This window comes from Cupressus sempervirens, chromosome 3 (assembly GCF_028749045.1).
Source record: "Cupressus sempervirens isolate cs-2001-9-10 chromosome 3, ASM2874904v1, whole genome shotgun sequence".
Classification (NCBI taxonomy): Eukaryota; Viridiplantae; Streptophyta; class Pinopsida; order Cupressales; family Cupressaceae; genus Cupressus; species Cupressus sempervirens.
In genome coordinates, this window is record NC_143120.1 from 849,767,171 (window position 1) to 849,786,515 (window position 19,345).

At 39.6% G+C, this 19,345-nt stretch overlaps 1 protein-coding gene across 2 annotated transcripts in view; it reads left to right on the plus strand.

Annotated features, from left to right (window-relative positions):
• Positions 1-19,345, plus strand: part of LOC149569439 (uncharacterized) — a 263,359-nt gene that overhangs the window by 158,996 nt on the left and 85,018 nt on the right. For both annotated transcript variants that reach the window (XM_089822141.1, XM_089822140.1), the window contains exon 4: positions 17,702-17,784. In XM_089822141.1, the coding sequence (XP_089678267.1) occupies positions 17,702-17,784 (83 nt within the window). The remainder of the gene's footprint in view (positions 1-17,701; positions 17,785-19,345) is intronic.

Below are 19,345 nucleotides of genomic sequence, written 5' to 3' on the forward strand. Positions count from 1 at the left end.
AGACCCACGTGGATGACAGGAAAACTGCGGGTGCTGTAGGAAGTCGCCAAAAATATTAATTAACAAGGTAATTCTCCCGCCCGATCACCTTCCTGTGCAACAATTCGCATTTCATGTAGACGACCAACAGGAGAAATTCGGGCGCATTTTACTGTTTTGCCGGCTTGATCATTTTGCAATCCCGTCTATCACCATGGATGTATGGCCGATAGTTACTCAATTTCCTCTCCAATAATAACGAGACCTCCAACTTTTCATAACACTTGCGGCTGAGAATTAGATGCTTTTTCTTGGTAAAATCTGAGACGCCTTAGGGTATTTTATGACCCTTCTCAAGCAGAAATTCTAACTCTTTAGCTTTCAGAAATGATCCTTCATGAAATGGCAGAATACCATTTCCAGTGAGCAACCCTTCAGAAGATATCTCACTTCCTCAGTTATGCAGATCCAAGGAAGTTTTCGTTCCCAAAGACCTAATGGAAATTTGCAGACCGAAGACCACAAATTGCTCCAATATGATAAGTAGTAGAATCCACAAAATCACTTGTCCAAATGGGTGCCTCATGTCCTCTATTTATTCATTTTTTTGAGAAGACATTGGAAGCTTCCAGAATTGTCTTTTATCATATATTATTATAATGCACTTTTATTATTAATTAACTTTATAAAATTAAATAAATAACTTTATAAAGTTAAAAGTACAATCTTAATTCGACATTAGAACAAGTAGGCCCCACTTACTGAATTATTATTCTCCGAGAGCAAGAATGTAATCATCTGGAAATAAAATGACTCTCTCTCCAAAATCATTTGCCTACGAGAGTCAATAATAGGCAAATCTCCGATAAAAGTTATGTCGCTAGAAAGGGGACATGACAGTCCGCCCTTCCTGAAATTGCTTGTCCTCAAGCAATCTCAAAGCTGGATGCTGCAAAATTGTTTCATTTTCCCAAGTGGCATCTTCAACTGGTAGATCTTTTCATTTAACCAAATATTCTCCGATTACCCTTCTGCGGAGCTGTTTTTCCCTGCTTTCCAAAATGAATTCCGGCACTAAGATCAATTTCCCTTCATCATCCAAAGGAGGTAATATGGTAGAAGGTACCACATTTTGTCCCAGCGCCTTTTTGAGGCGCGACACATGGAACACATTATGCACTTTACTATCTGCTGGGAGCTCAAGCTCATAAGCCAATTCCCCTATTCGTCTGGTGATTCTGAAAGGTCCATAATATCTAGGCTTAAGCTTTTTTGACCCACTTCTTTTAAGAGTAGATTGCCGAAAGGGCTGAAGCATGAGGTAAACCATGTCACCCATCTCAAAGCTCCTCTCTGTCCTCTTTTGATCTGCATATTGCTTATACTGATTCTATGCCCAAGCAATGTTATCCCGAAGAGTGCTAATAATGTCATTACTCTCTTGAATCAAATCCCCGGCACGTGGAACCCGGACATCCCCCATCAGCAAGTCAATAAAGCTTGGTGCATCATACACATATAATGCTCGGAAAGGTGTCATCTGAATTGACATGTGGAAAGTAGTATTGTAACAATATTCACACAAATAAATCCATCTTACCCATGCCTTCTGCTGATCAGCCACGTAATTCCTCGAGTAGCCTTCCACCCATTTGTTTACTATCTCCGTCTGTCTATCAATCTGCGGGTGATAACTAGTATTGGGTGTGAACTCAGTGCCACATAATTGAAACACCTCCCTCCAGAAATGACTCAAGAATTTGCTATCCCTGTCACTAACAATATTACGGGGTATCCCATGTAACCTGAGAACCTCTCTGAAAAATACCTCAGCTACCTGTACTGCTGTATAAGTTGTGGTGATGGGAAAGAAGTGAGCATATTTTGTTAGTCTATCCACCACCACATAAATGCAATCACGTCCCTGAGCCTTGGGCAACCCTGTAATGAAATCCATGGATATGCATTCCCACTTCTGTCTCGGTATGGGAAGTGGCTGTAGGAGTCCTGCTGGGAAGGTGTGCTCTTGTTTATTCTGTTGACAAACAGAACACTCACGAACATACTGCAAAACATCCTTCTTGAGTCCTTTCCATGTAAACCGTTCCCGCACTTGTCTATATGTTTTAAAGTACCCGGGATGACCAGCTATAGGTGAATCATGAAGAGCCCGCATAATAGACCGTTTCACCTTCGATCCTGGGACTAAAAGAATCCTACTCTTGTAAATGATCAAGTCATCCACAAGTGAATATCTAGTATCGACAGTTGTCCCATCAACTATCCCAGATGCCCAAGGGTCTTTAACATATTCTGCAATAATCAGATGCTTCCACTCCTCAGAGATCTCAATCATCGAACTAAGATGCGGCCTGCGTGACAAGGCGTTTGCTACCACATTTTGGGTGCCCTTAACATATGATATATCAAAGTCATATGCCTGTAGCTTACTCACCCATTTCTGCTGTCTATCATTGAGATCTCTCTGCCCAAGGAAATGTCTCAAACTGTTGTGGTCAGTTTTTATACAAAACTTACCACCTACCAAGTACTGCCTGAACTTAGCTAATCCATGCATGATAGCTAACATCTCCTTGTCATAAATGCTGAATGTTTTCTCTGGCCCACGGAGTTTCCTGCTCTCATATGCAATTGGGTGTTTGTCCTGCATCAAAACAGCCCCAATACCATCTCCTGAGGCATCACACTGAAGTTCAAATGGCTTCGAGAAATCGGGCAATGCTAGTACCGGACATGAAGTCATGATCTTAAATCTGTCAAAACATGCCTGTGCCTTTGCTGTCCAAACAAAAGCTCCTTTTTTAAGCAGATCTGTCATAGGAGCCGCATGTCGCGAATATCCGCAAACAAATCTGCGATAGAAGCCACATAACCCAAGGAATCCTCTCAGCTGGTTCAAATTCTCAGGAATAGGCCACTCCACAATAGCATGAATCTTATCAGGATCCATCCGTACTCCTTCTCTACTGATAATATGACCTAAGTATAATAACTCGGTCATGCCCAAATCACATTTGGACTCTTTAGCATACAAGGACTCTGCCTGCAAGATACTTAGTACTATCTCTAAATGCTTCATATGCTCATGCCATGTCCAACTGTATACCAAGATATCATCAAAGAAAACCAATACAAACTTCCTCAGCTGATGATGGAAGACCTTATTCATGGTAGACTGGAAAGTAGCTGGTGCATTGGTCAACCCAAACGGCATCACTATAAATTCAAAGTGCCCACAATGACATTTGAAAGCAGTTTTCTCTATGTCCTGTTCTCTAACTCTAATCTGGTGGTAACCGGATCTCAAATCAATCTTACTAAAGTAGCATGCCCCATGTAGTTCATCTATTAGCTCATCAATCCGTGGGATAGGATATCTATTTTTAATGGTTTTCTTATTCGGCATCCTGTAATCTATACACATCCGTAACGAACCATCTTTCTTCTTTACCAAAACTACTGAAGAAGCAAAAGGAGACTTACTAGGTCTGATGTGTCCCATCGCGAGAAGCTCCTTGATGGTTTTCTCTATTTCATCTTTGAGCCTCTTTGGATGCCTGTATGGAGTGATCATGACTGGTTTAGCACCCTCTTCTAATTCGATGATGTGCTCAATCCCTCTATCAGGTGGTGTACCAGGTGGAATGTCGCTGAATACCTTACTATACCTTTCCCTCAATATCTGGATGTCTGGATGATATTCTATCTTTTGTTGTTCCTCCTCTGTAGGCATGAGAGTACATACGGCTGCCCATTCCATATCGTTATGCCTCACCAATCTTTCCAATCTTCTAAGAGAAATAGTTCGGATATCACTATTCCTGATAGCTCTCAACACATGCTGCTTCCCATTTACCTCAAACTTGATCTCCATGTCCTTGAGACGAAAAGTGACCACCCAATAAACATAACCACGCCATACCCAAAACGATATCCAAGTCGCCCATATTGACCACATGGTAATCTGCTTTAAACTCATAATTATTCAGACGTAAAGGCATGTCTCTAACCATTCTATTGCACTTAAGAGTGTATCCATCGGCAACTTGTACTCGGAGACCCTCAAACTCCTCTGTCTTGATTCCACGGCGCTCAACCAATCGTGCATCAATGAAGTTGTGTGTGGCACTTGTATCAACCAATGTGATTACCTTCTGTCCCGCTAGAACACCACGTAACCTAAATGATCCCTCCTGCTGAATACTAGACAAACGCCCCTGCTGTAAATGTAACTCAATTTCTTCCTTTTGTTCTGAATTTCCCATTTCTCCTTCAAGTTCTGAACTACTGTGATCATCCTCATTTTCTGCACTGTCGGAATCTGACCCTTCGTAATATGCCCACATAACTCTGTTGGCCTTTCCTTTACGTCTCATAGGACAATCATGGTCCTTGTCATATGGGCCTTTGCAATAAAAGCATAATTTCTTTCTGCGCAAGTCATTTAATGCTTCTGCATCCAAGGATGTAGTAGATTTTCCTTTGGTATCAATACTCTTCCCTTTATTCTTATCAAACTTCCTTTTGTCTCTGAAAGAAGTAGTACTCCTAGTAGTGAACTTGCTAGACGGTGCTGTAAGCTCCATACTTCGTGCTTTCCTCATAGCTTCCTGCAGTGTTGGTGGGTCAAATGCCTTAATCCACCCTTTGAGGGGTTCAGACAATCCTTCTGTAAATAATATAACCAGTCGTCTCTCAGAGACATCTTGTACCATGACTGACAACCTCTGGAATTCACTAATATAATCCTCCAAATTGCCTAACTGTCTTAACTGTGCAAGGTCGCGGAAATAAATCTCTGGATCCTTCTTATCAAAACGCTCAACTAATCTATCCACAAAGTCTTGGTAGGATGTCACCTGATTGTCCTGCAAAGTAACCATCCCTTGTGACCACCAGTCATGAGCTGTGCCTTCCAAATGCAAGGTGGCGTACCTGTGGCATCGATCTCAGACATAGGCCTTAATGCTAGGAAGGTATCCAACTTATGAACCCAAGCTTGCGCTATCATCTGACCACTACCATCGAAAGATGGTAAAGTGAGTTTGCTAACAGCTCGCTGCAACTCACTATCATGTCCTCCTCTAGACCTCCTATTCTGACGGCTGCTCCTCATATGCTCTCTCCTTTGGTTCAGATAGCGGTCAAAGTTCAATAGTTCACGTACATGCAGGGGTAATGCTTGCCATTCAACAGTGGCAGCCCTGAGATCATCCTGAAAATCATCCGGCAATTCATCCTCTCCTATCTCCTGAGCTTCCTCCCTTAGGAAAGTGGGACGAGTAGGCCTATTCACTATCCATGATCTGCGCCTAGGTTACCCTGTGAGCCTGCCACACTTCTATTATCATGATCAGGTGTACCTCTTCCTTGTTCCTGAACCCTGGGCTGAACAACTCTCTCCATTATGGTGGTCAAAGCTTGTAGTGACTGAGCTATTTCTTGCTGTCCGGTAGTCATGATTCTGTAAAACTCTTTGGTTTCATCGTCATCAACTCTGTGAAATCTAGGTGGACTCTGTGACTGTCTCTCACCTATATTTCTGCCCTTAAATATTGTTCTCCTGCGAATATAATATCTGGAATATGGTTGCATAAAATATTCTACCCAACAGGATGGCAGGAGTACTGCTCTGATACCACTGAGATGGTCCTTATTATAAGATCACAAGGAAAGATAACCAATACTGAATGATGGCATGCGATCATTAAGTATATGTAATGTCTTAAACAATATTCATCAAATGGGTGCAACAATAATCAAATTCAAGAAGTCTGATTGTAACAATTTTCCAATTGAATCCAAATGCTAAATCTGATTAAATCATAATCTGAACTGTAAAGAACAAATCATCTATGATTTTTTAACAATTATTGAATATTGAATTAAAACTTGAATTTCGAGCCACCTATGAAATACTGTTGGCAATTCTTAGGCTGAGTCGGAATGGGTTTCAAATTCGCCTCGGTATGTTTTGAAGGGAAAGATCGCACATTATTGGCTGCGCTATCCAACTGTGACCGGTTCCAATCCAGGCCCGTGCCCTCCTGCGATTTTTAAATCGGTTTTTTTCAGACCCACGCGGATGACAGGAGAACTACGGGTGCTATAGGAAGTCGCCAAAAATATTAATTAACAAGGTAATTCTCTCGCTCAATCACCTTCCTGTGCAACAATTCGCATTTCATGTAGACGACCAACTGGAGAAATTCGGGCGCATTTTACTGTTTTGCCGGCTTGATCATTTTGCAATCCCGTCTATCACCATGGATGTATGGCCGATAGTTACTCAATTTCCTCTCCAATAATAACGGGACCTCCAACTTTTCATAACACCTGCGGCTGAGAATTAGATGCTTTTTCTTGGTAAAATCTGAGACGCCTTAGGGTATTTTATGACCCTTCTCAAGCAGAAATTCTAACTCTTTAGCTTTCAGAAATGATCCTTCATGAAATGGCAGAATACCATTTCCAATGAGCAACCCTTCAGAAGATATCTCACTTCCTCAGTTATGCAGATCCAAGGGAGTTTTCATTCCTAAAGACCTAATGGAAATTTGCAGACCGAAGACCACAAATTGCTCCAATATGATAAGTAGTAGAATTCACAAAATCACTTGTCCAAATGGGTGCCTCATGTCCTCTATTTATTCATTTTTTTGAGAAGACATTGGAAGCTTCCAGAATTGTCTTTTATCATATATTATTATACTGCACTTTTATTATTAATTAACTTTATAAAATTAAATAAATAACTTTATAAAGTTAAAAGTACAATCTCAATTCGACATTAGAACAAGTAGGCCCCACTTATTGAATTATTATTCTCCGAGAGCAAGAATGTAATCATCTGGAAATAAAATGACTCTCTCTCCAAAATCATTTGCCTACGAGAGTCAATAATAGGCAAATCTCCGATAAAAGTTATGTCGCTAGAAAGGGGACATGACATAAAATATCTTGGAGCTCATCATCCTGTGGAGGTGTTCTTTGCCCTTTTATAGGTTTCGCCGAGATGAAACAATGTGTAGCCCACACAACGTCATCGTGTCGAAAGATTGCCTCCATCTGATGCGTAGAAACTTCTCTCGAACCTTCATTCGCCATTCCTCGGAGGATGACCTTCTTTCTGTCAACCACAAAAGTGAAGTTCATTCTTTTGAAACTCTAGGTGTATTCATCAAGGGTCTCCATCCACTGTATGCCAAGAATAACTGCCATGTCTGCCAGGTCCACTATGAAGAAGTCCTCAGTTACCATGTGATTTGCCAATGTGATGCTCAGTTGAGGAACAAGGTGTGTGCAGGGTAGGAAAGTCCCTCCGGCTACCTTGACCTGAAAGCCTGCGTGCGCCTCTGTAGGGAGACTTCTTTGTCTTACCAAGGATGAGTTGATGAAATTTAGAGTCGCGCTGCTATCCAACATCACTGTAACCCTTTGTCCCTGCTAGGTACCCCGTACATGAAAAACTATGCTCTTCGGGTTGCCAGCCAATGCAATGGCTCCTCGCGCTATACCAAAGCGGCAATTCTCTCTGTACGGTTCAGATTGATGTTGGTGTCATGGTAGAGTTGGTTATCTTTGGCCGACATTTCTTCCTGTTTGTGTTCGTCCTCATCATCAGATACAACCTCAATGTAGTGGATCTTCCTTTTCCCAAGGCACCCAAGGTCCCTTGCATTTGAAACACAATTTCTTCCTTTGGAGTTCCTGTTGGGCAGCTTCATCCAACAATAGCTTCTTGGGCGAAGGTTTGTCCCTCGGAAATGTCGGCGGTTTCGGATGTGAGTGACTTCGAGAGGATGAGGATGATGCCGACGACGATGCCATACTTTGTGCCTTACTGATTGCTTTTGACAGGGTAGACAGATTGAATCCCTTCACCCAACTATTCAGTGGTTCTGCCAGCTCGTCCATGAAGAGCACGACCTGCCTTCTTTCAAAAATGTCTATGACCAAAATAGAAAGTTTCTGAAACTCCACAATGAACTGATCTACTGATCCAATTTGCCTCAGTTGTGACAAATCTTTGAAATTAAGCTCTGTTTCTTTCCCATCAAATCATTCTATCAATCTCTCCATGAATTCCGCATATGTCTTTATTTGATCATGCCCTAATGTGATGGTGCTGTGGTGCCACCATTCGTGCGCAACTCCCTCCAAGTGCAATGTGGCAAATTTGATTGCTTCTTCTTCTGGCATAGTATTCAATTGGGAGTAGGTATCGGCTTTCATTAGCCACACTTGCACTGATATAGAACCCGATCTACCAAATGGAGATAGATCCACCTTACTCAACTTTCTCCTAAGATCATCGTTAAAGTATCCTCTGTTTTCGCCTCCCGAATATCTCATTCTCAGATTTCTGTAATCTTTGTATGATATATCTTCTTCAAGGTTTGCATTCTTCCACTCTTCTCTCATCTCTTCGAAGGTTGGTTGTCTCCCTTCATCTTGTGTCTTCATCTGTGGTGGAAAAGTCGGCATGGAAGGCCGAGAGCGTGCTGGCTGAGGGTTTGATTTACCCATCACCGAGTCTGTGCTATGACCATTTTGTTCTCCAGATATTTTGTTCTCTGCCAACTTCTTGAGAGTTTCTTCCATGAGTCGCTGTGTATCAGTGATCTGTGCTTGATTCCTAGCAAGTTCCCTTAGAAGAGCCACAAGTTCGACAACGGTTGGTTCTCGTTCATCTGCCATTCGATCAATGGAATGTGTCCTTTTTCGGTTATAAACTCATTCACTGTCCATAGGCTGGTAGGATCGAAGCACTCTAATACCACTGTAATGTTTCGGCTCAGATTTTCAGCCAAGAGAAACAAATGGATATGATGGAATAATGCAGGCAGAGCCGTACACCAAATTAGGAGAGATAGGGCAAAGGTTGTACAAAGTGAAGGCCATACTGCAACTCCAAAATGCCATACTATGTGCCTAGATGTTGTACGAAATGCAGCTGGAAGATGGCCGTACGGTAGGAAAATTGACTATATGGGATTATGGTCTATATGTATGGGTATTGAGAGGACCGTACTACATTTAGGGAAGGTCGTACTGTGGTTTTAAGTAGGCTATATAGTGGCTTTAAGTAGGCCGTACGGTGACTACAGGAAAGGCCGTACGGTGACACAGGGTAGGCCGTACAGTGTCTACAGCAAGGCCGTATGGATGGTGCGAGGTGTTTGAATCTAAATGCCATATGGGATATTAGGAAGATGGACGATGCAATGCATAGAGATATGGTATGGTAAAGAAAATACAGAGTCGTTTGATGGCGCAATATGTAATGAAGTTGCAATATATTTAACACAAACAACTTGTAGGTAACCAGACACTAAATAGATAGACTCGTGTGCCAAACAATTATTCAACATACAAGATGTTCTGATTCTCCAGATCCAAGCCAAGTACATAGACGAAATAGGGTGAGGGTTGAATCCCACCGAAACCGCACGAGCCAAATAGGGAAGGTCTTTCACTTCCGAAATGGCGAATTACAGAGAATCCCCAATAGGAATTCGCAGTACAGAGCAAATATAATTCAAAGCATACCTAAGACTTCCTATAAGCTATGCTTAAAACCTGTCGGGAAACCACTCCGAGGGTGTACAAAGATAGCCGATGGCGACACAAACCTTGACACAAAAATAAAAATGGGACCGAGATAAATTAAATCAATTGACACATTACAAATTTTAATTAGATACACTTATTTTATGATGGGAACATTACATCATCCAACTCTACTACCTCCTGAGGGGTTGGTGGCTCACGTCCTTGAGTGGTGAGAGTGTGCTTAATCGGCCTAATCAATTCCATATTATATTGACTTAACCAAGATTTTACCTTTGCTGCCTCCTCTGGCATCTTGCCACCCTCTACTATCTCCACCTACCCATGGGTCTAACTCTCCTCCTTTTGTACTTGTTCCTTCTACCTCCCTATGGCTTAGCACTTGGTATCTCTATTTGTCCACTATTATGAACCTCCTACTGTACTATACTTACGACCAACTCTATGGATGGTGGTGGTGCCACTGAAACACACTTGGTAGGGGGTGCAGAAACTAACTTCATGAAAGGTGTTGAGACTATCTTTGTAGTTGGAGGCATTGTTAACATATGTACCATGCTCACTAGCATGCAAATTTGGCCAAAGGACAAAATCACTAGAAGTCACCAATCCCGCTGTCATCGCTAGGGTCAAGTGTGCCTTTGTTAGTAAGGGTTGTGCGATTAGGACATGTGTAGGCATAGGCGTTGAAGTGATTACGATAATTGAGCATTATCCAACTCTACTACCTCCTCAAGGGCTAGTGGTTGGCATTATGGAGTGGCGAGTGTGTCCTTAATTAGACTCATCAATTCCATATTATATTGACTTAACCAAGAATTTACCTTTGTTTCCTTCTCTTGCCACCCTCTACAATATCCACCTCCTTGTGGGACTAACTCTCCTCCATTTGTACTTGTTTGTGCTTGCCTCCCTATGACTGAACACATGATATCTCCATTTGTCCACTATCGCCAACCTCCTACTGTACTGTAGGTACAACCAACTCCATGAACAGTAGTGGTGCCACTGAAAAAGACTTAGGGGGGTGCAGAAACTAACTCCATGGAAGGTGCTGAGACTATCTCTATAGCTAGAGGCACTGCTAGCATACACGTCATGCTCACTTGTGTGCGAATTTGGCCAAAGGGTAGAGTCTTTGTAGAAGTCATCAATCTTGCTGTCACTGCTAGGGTCAAGTTTGGCTTTGATAGTAAGGGCCATGTGAATAGGACCTGTGTAGACCAAGGTGTCAAACTAACTACGACAATTGCTAGTTGAATGGGACTGTCCTCGGCTACTAGGCTATCTCCATCATCTGAGGCTCTAGAACTCTTAGACATCTCCTCACGTCCACTATCCACATCCTCTGACTCTGATTCAAACACAACTTGCTTGCACCTCTTCCTTCTACCTTGTTGGCGTGTTCGAATTGGCTCGCTAGGTGCCAAGGGACCCAGTCTCTCCTTCAATCTGTCGGCTGAAATTTATTTGCATCTAGCATCCAAAACAAACCAATGGCTCAGTGTGACATATAGAATGTCATATGCTGTAGGGTCATAAACTCATACATCCACTCCACTAGCAATGTAGCCCAATCATAAACTGTACCATTCATCAACACTATGTGCCAAAGAGCAATATCTAAAGCATGAGTGGACCCTGTTAGTCTGCTTTTAACAATATCCATAATATAGTGCTATGACCCTTCTTAGATGAAGGACTTCTTCATTCCTCTACCCATTGACTCCTTTGCCACAAAATCCATCTTTGTGGCTGTCAAGTCTTTGCATACCAACATAATCTAGAATTCTTTTGCCTCCTGCATCATCTTCTATGCCTTCATATCAATCTTCTTGCCATTACTCCTTGGTATGCCAAATACACAAGAAAGCTCAACTGTCGTAAATGCAGCTCTCAAATCTCGCTCGAGGTATGGAATCGTACTAGTTCTGGAATGTCTATCAAAGGTCTCAATCATGGGTCTCAGAGCACCTTCATAGTCCTTGATACAAAACACAAGCATTTGTATTGTCCAATACACCTACACAATCCTTAAGCTTTTCTTTATCTGATCATTGTTGGGTGTGTCTTGCCACCATTTCCGACATTCTAACTCATTCAAACCCTTGAACGCCATAGTTTGTGGTGTGATTGAGTCCTTTGAAGGAGCTTGCACCATCTATACCTTGGGCTTTATCTTTTTCTTGCTGCTGGACAATGCATCTAACCTCATTGCAACTATGACTTTGGATGGTAATATTTGAGCATTTTTATCCATGCTGTTGCTGGAACCACTTGTTCGTGTCTACAACTTTTCCTTCCAGTTTCTCTTGCCTGCTAAATCCAAAATAACTGTCTTTTACTTTGTCGTTTTGTGTAGACAAATGGTTAGGGTTCCTAGCCTTTGCTTCTTTTTCCTCTCACCGTATGCTCTCTACTTTGTCAACAAATTTTAAAACACCTTTCGCACGGTTTCAATAAGATTGTCCTTTAAGCTATCTCTCCAATAGTATTAGCTTCTTGCTACTGCCACATCGTACGACATCCACAGTTTTGACTTCCTTTTCCTTTTTGTGCCTTCGTACTACCTTGTTGCCGATGGCTTTCCCTCTTGGATATTTAATATTTACTTCTCCTCCTTCCAAATGCGTGCAACTTGTATGGGATGCTATACGGTTAAAATATGTTCTGAGACTTGTGACCTCTTGCTAGCATGTGGCTGAATTTTTTCCTCCTTGTTAGCTACTCTGTAGGTTTTCATATTTGGAACTCTCTCTTTGGATTCCCAATCTCTTAGCCTTCTATTGTTGTGGACTTATTGTTTTACCCTTGGCGAGCTCTACGTAGCCCGACGTCTTAGTTCTGTAAATGGGGTTCCTACTTTTTGTTGGCTAACGTTGTGCTAAGTCTTTGTTTGATGTAGTATTCTTTGCTCTGATTTGGTGTAAAAGGATGTCCACAATGTTTTCTCAATGTCGGATACCGCACAATATGTATATGTGATGATCTTTGTCCTTGGTGGCCTTCACGAATACTGTAGATCCCACCTCTTTACTCATACAATAACTATGTGAGGTGACGCTCTTTGTCATGGACTATATGGTGTATGCCCCTTTTTTTCTATTTAATGCTATATGGAGGGCTAGTGCTTTATATCTTCGACAACCTCAACTTGTTGGACGGTGGCTCCAACACCGTATAGTGTATGTCCCTTTGGTGTGGGCCTATAGCAGGTAGTATGATAGCCCAACTGTATGGAGGGAATCGTATGCCCATTGTATGCATGAGTTACCATACGGTATGGTAGTCTCTTATTTTATTTTTTTCTGATTTCCGATTTTGATTTTGATTATCTTTTTAAATCTTTTTAAATTTCCTAATCCACTTTGTGTGGTGGTGCCTTCCTACTTGGGTCGTATTGCCTATTGATTCCTTTCATGGTAGGACTTTAACTTTGACCCGTTTACGACCTTTGGGATCTCCCATCCATTCAATGTCCATAGTTTGATGGTATCGTTGTCACCAACTTCTTTGACTTGGTACTAACCCATCCACTTCACCTTAAACTTCCTAGACTTGATCTCATTTTGGCCATTGTATTCCACTACCAGTTGTTCTAGGGTGAATTGAACTTGTTTAAGGTGGTTGTCATGCTATGCCTTGCGTCTTTGTTGTGCTACCCTGGTGGCCCATTGTGCCATCAACCTTCATTTATCCAACTTGTTTAAGCGGTGCAATCTCTTCCGTAGGCTTTCTATATCCTCTAATCTATTTTTAATAGCTATTCAAAGGTTAGGAACCATTAACTTCGTCGAGATGACAACTTCGTATTTGAACATCAACTAAAACAAAGTTTGTCTCGTTACTTTGTATGTTGTGCACTATGCCCAAAGTGCTGATGGTAACTTATCCCACACGGCTTGCCCTACCCCACACGATTTGTATATCGATGACACCATAATCTTGTTTGTAGCCTCTACTTAGTCATTGGCTCAAGGGTAATATGAACATGACAATGAATGAACAATCTTGAATTTCGTTTTGAGCAGCCAAATGACATGGTTCACAAAGTGACCCCCTCTATCATTGGTCAATTGGATGGGAATGCCATATCGAGTGATGATTTCTTCACAAATAAACTTTGTCGTATTCACGACCAAGTTTTCAAGAAAGGCTTGCACCTCCACCCACTTTGTTAGGTATACTAATGCCACCATGATGTATAGACACCTTCAAGCCCTACTTGCCTCCAAAGGTCCCATGGAATCCAAACCCCAACGCTCAAATAGTTCTTGTGCCTATGAAAGGTTGAGTGGCATGAAATCTCACTTAAAGGGTTTCTTTGTTCGCTGAGAAGTATTGCAACTCATGATCCACTCCTTGGCATCATTGTACAGGGTAGTCCACCATACTCCTTCCTAGCTATTACAAATATTTTCAAAGAAACATAGTGCCTCAAAAGCAATAGCTGTGGAATCCTCTAGAGTTATATTGTTCGTATCCTTAATTTTTGTTATTCTATTAACAAATCTACATTGTTTGGTATTATGGAAGAACTTTGTATTTTTGTCCCCTTCTTCCAACCATGTTTCTCGGGACTTCTATCTCTAGAACACTTCTTTAGCTAAAATTTCTTCATATTCGACATTAATTCTTTTTCCTTTAAATATAGATTTTCATTCACCCTTGGCTTAAATACTTCTGAGATTACTTCTTCTAATTGGTTTTATAGTCCTTCAGTTTCAAAAATGTTACCAAATTGTTCTTTGTTCGTTTGGAGTAGCTTAAACTTAATTATCTTCAACTTGTCAACTATTCGATATAGTTTAAAGCCCAAGACTTCAACCTCATTCCACCATTCCTCAACTTGGCCTAATGGAAACTCATCTTTTAGCCACATTTGCTCAAATTTAAAAGGGCATCTTTTAGTGCCTTTATCTTCCAAAATTTTATCAGGATTGGGTAATGATATGAGCCTTAAATTGGCAATTTCTTAGTTTCTAAGGTGAAGTTGAAATCACTCATGTTTCCACGAAGGGAGAATATATCTATTTTATTTGCTATTTAACCAAATCCTTTTATCATATTGTTCTAAGTAAAAGCCTTGTCCCTAGTTTCTATTTCCATTAGGGATGATTTATTAAGCCAATTATTAAAATTAATGGCGGCTTTGGAAGTTTTGTGACAACCTCCCTATTTCTTAGAATTGCTTAGGATTGCATTAAAGTTGCCCCCAATTATACAAGTTCGGTTGGGGATTGACTGTAAATATTGACTAATCTCAGTCCAAATTCTTTGTTTATCATTACTTTGAATAGGACCATAAGCATTGATCAAAAGAAACTTTAAGTTACTCCTTATACTTACACCTGGCAGCTAATCTAATTGTTCTGAATCCTTTCTTGATGAAGGGAGATGACCCTTGTGTCTTAGATAATTGTGAGCTCCCCAAATGTGCCTGTGGCTGGGCTGCCAATAATTTCTCTAAGTCCCAATTTCCTCTTGAATATAGTTACTTCTTTTGAATCTAGCTTAGTTTCTTGTATTAATAATAAGTTAGGTTTAGAGTTAGTTATACAACACTTGATTGAGCATTATTTGTCACAAGCATTGAGGCCCCTAACATTCCCTGTTAAAAGCCTCATGGGTCCTTGGGTTGTACCTTCCCCTTCCCTACATAAAAGATATCAATTAGCTTGGGTTGACCTTTGGCTTTACCATCTTTGTTTCTTAATTCAAATAATGTCGTTCTTCCTCTTTTTTAATATATTATAGCACAATCCAGGATATCCAAGTCACCCTCAATTTGATCAATCCCCATAATGTTATTTTGATTAGCCATGTTTATTAATTATTTCATCAGATCATCCTTTGAGTAATTATCCCCCCCAAAATTTCAGAAGTTTATCTACAAGTAGTTTCTTTTGCATGTTAATTTCCTCCACATCCACTAATTCCTCAATGAAGGTATTTATAAGATCCTCAGTCAAAGTGTCACATAATTTTTGGATGTCAATGCCTTCATGATTGGAAATGGGGGTTCCTCCAGTTCTTCTTGTATGTCCATTTTGGGATTATCATTCAACTGTCTTTCCTTCAATTAAAGAAAGTTCTCAATTTCTAAATTCTCAGGAGAAATACTAGCTTGCTCAGTACTAGCAGCAGTAGGGTGAGGCAGAATACAGGGACTCCTTTTCAAACATTAATTACTATTCATAGCTACCTCCTCCCCAAATTCCTTATCAAGGGGAAAGCAATTCTCATGAATGTTGGGGGTGTTGAGGTTACAACCCACCTCTTCCTCCATAATTTCACCTTCTTGCAAGTTGGGAGCGATATTCTGTTTAGAGTTTTTGTAACAATTACAGGAGGGACAAAGTTGTTGTATGATATTGTAAAACCCCCTCCCTTTGATTAAATTGAATTATTATCTTATTTTTTGAATTGATTTCACTCGATAGGGCCCATTAGAGTTTCTGGAGCTAGATCCCCTTCTTATGCTCACAGGGTTAAGAGAGTTAAGGGTGATCCTTCCTTCAATATCTCCCAAAACAATTCTGGCAGAAGAAGATAAATTGATTGATTAGTAATGAGTCTAATAGGTTTAAACTTTTCTAATACCAATTTTGAATTGACTATGTTTTTAACATTTGCAGAAGAAGTGAAGTTCTCATTGAGACCTTTGAAGCCTCCTAATTTTCATTAAAATGTATCTATGCAAAAGTTTTATAGGAAGATTGGGGATCATAACTCAAGAATTTTTATATTGCAGAAATTCATAGAATCAAAATTTGGTGACCATTCGAATTTTTTAAAATGACATCCTTCGAAGAAAATATGGTTTCCATTCAATAAATTATTTCTTAATGTTAAATTTTTGCAGTTAATAAACAGGAAGTCATTTTCAAGGATAGAAATACTTGCTAAGCTTCCAAAAGAACCCTTCAAACATTGCTCAATGCCACAGAGTTCCCTGGGTCACACCATTTTATGAAAAGACCATTGCTTTTACTATAGTCCCAAGGCCTTGAATATAGACATTATTAGGATTAATGTGTCCATTTTGTTCATGGCTAGAGGAGTATTTCCTCTTAGAACCGAAGGAACCAATGGTTCTAAGGGTTTGATTGCAAGCATCTTGTAGTGATTGGTCCTAACAGGCTGCCCCAAACCCTTTTGCAAAGGCTTTGGAGGAATCTTCTGATGATGGGTCTATCGCTTGGCTGAAGGAGCCTTAGGGTTAGAAATGATGCCTAGACCCAATATGATTATGTTGGCTCCTGATGTAAATTTAGACAGGTTCCTTGAGAGAGGGATTGCCCAAAACTTCATGTTTTCACCCATTAAAGTTTTCTTCTTCCTTCGGCCTTCAACCCTACACCATTCTTCATTATTCCCCATGACTCTATTTTTGTTTTCTTGCTTGGAATTAGGGTTTGGTGACCCCTCCTTCAGATTCTACTTTTTCCATACAAAATTCTGAGGCAGATTTGGTGGTAGACCAAGCGGAGCCATAGATGATTGCCCTTTCAGAGGCTTAGGGCAGCCTAAAAGGGGTTTTTTATCACGTGCAAAATCCCAAGGATTTAGAGTGAATGAATTTTCACATTGGGTAGGGGATTGATCAGCATATTTAGTCTTTCTGAACTTTTTTTGCCTATCCACCCTTGAAGCAAGATTTGCCTTAGCTGTGGAGTTTGCAAATTTTGTAGAGTGCAACGCCATCATCATTTTGAATAACTTTTTTTGTTATAGCTCGTAATGTGTTTTGCCTAATAAAAATGTTGCCATTTTAATTTTAGTTTGATTCTGCAGTTAGAAATATAAATTATCAAGAAAAACCTATTTTGGCTTTGCTATATGAGTAGTGGACTTGTTGCAACAAATCATGTTAGTTGTGTTATGATAGGAAAAATCATGCAGGACAAATATATTATTTTCTTTCTTTGTCTCTATTTCTGTATCATGCAAAACTTACGGTAAAGGATACAAAAATATTTTTATGATAACGTTTAAGAAAGTTTACTCAAATCTATCATGAATTTACATACCTTGGGAAGAAAATTGATTTGGTCTACAGTTAATCATTATTGTATTTTGTGTTTGATTCTTTTGCTAAAGTTGACTTCTTGCAGCCTATGTGCAGCGACTAAAAGCCATTTTTCCAGATGCTGGGGCTGCTGCTCTTCTAAAGCATTGGTGGAAAGATGCAAACTTCGGCTTTGCCAGGTTTACCTTTTTTTCCTATGTGGAACCAACTTGCTACATTACATAATGATCAAGATATTATGTTTGATATGAATTGATTAGAAAATTCGAAGATTGAAATTAATTAATTTAATATAAATTTTAAGCTAATTTTGGAAATTTTCATGTTTGTATGGATAGCTTTTCCTTCCACCTTGGTTTTCAATATACCAAATGAAGCTGTTGTAAACTTGTGATTAGATTGAGATCTTATTTGATATTCAAATTTTATGTGTTTAAGCTTCATCTTTCCATCTGTAGGAAAATGTTTATATTATTAAGAAATCTTAGGAAGGTTTGCACTAATGAGTTTTGCATCATTGTTTGTTCTAAGATATAAAATTGCCATATCTAGCTTTGAAGAAATCAACACTACCCTTACCCTTCAAGTAATGTCAAGGTTTTGATTTTCTGTACATTGGAAAATAAAGGTAATATAATTTAACTTCATGCATATTTTATTTATTGACCCCTAGTATATGCTTAGTAGTTTGCTGGGAAGTGAATATTTTCTTTGACTAGTAAGTAATGGATTATTTTTGTTTCTTTGTGTTTATCAATATTTCAAAATCACATGTATCTTTTAATTCACTACTGTAACTTGTAATGACACTTATTTAATTTCTGTGCATTTCAAGTTTACTCTTGCAATGAATATATATATGATATTCAGAGGTATGTCTCGCATAGAGATGTGTCTCTTGTTAATATCTTAACTCATAGTAGTTATTGCTTTAACATATATCACAAATAATATTTACTCAATGTTATATATATATAATAATAATACTACTCTATGATAATGATAGTGACGGATATCAAATGTTTAAGGCCAATAATTCATTCAAACATTTGATTTCATTGACTGTAATCATCTGATCGAAGCTACAATCATTAACACTCCCTCTTAGCTAGAGAGGATAATTTCTACCCAAATAAACAACACAATGTACTACTATTACCTCACAGTGACATCAGGAGTATGGTATATCCAAGAATATCAACCATATGATATTCACCATACTCATATCTTTTATTGGTATGTGCACTGACATCACATCTCATGATGTCTACTAGAGAAGATATTTGCTCATGGTGTCTCTAGTGATACTATGTCTCATAGTATCTCCACATGGTTGATATCTGCTCATGGTTAGCTAGTAATCATAACAGTTTATCTCTTGATCAAATCAATCTGACTAAAGCTACAGTATTAACACTAACGCTTTGCTAGGGAGAATTTTCCATTAGATCAATGCACTAAACTCTCGAGTAATGAGAAAGAAATATCATCTCCATATGATTTTCTAGAAGATGGTGAGATGAAGAATATTAACACATCCATTATTTAGATGTTACCTTACACTATCATCAAAGTATGGTATATACAAGAATATCATTTATAAGATATTCACCGTACTTATATTTTCTTAAGTATGTGCGCTAGCATCAAGTCTCATAATGCCTACCAAGGAAAATATCTACACACGGTGTCTCCAATACTATGTCTCATAGTATATACTATGCCATATCTCAGCAATGC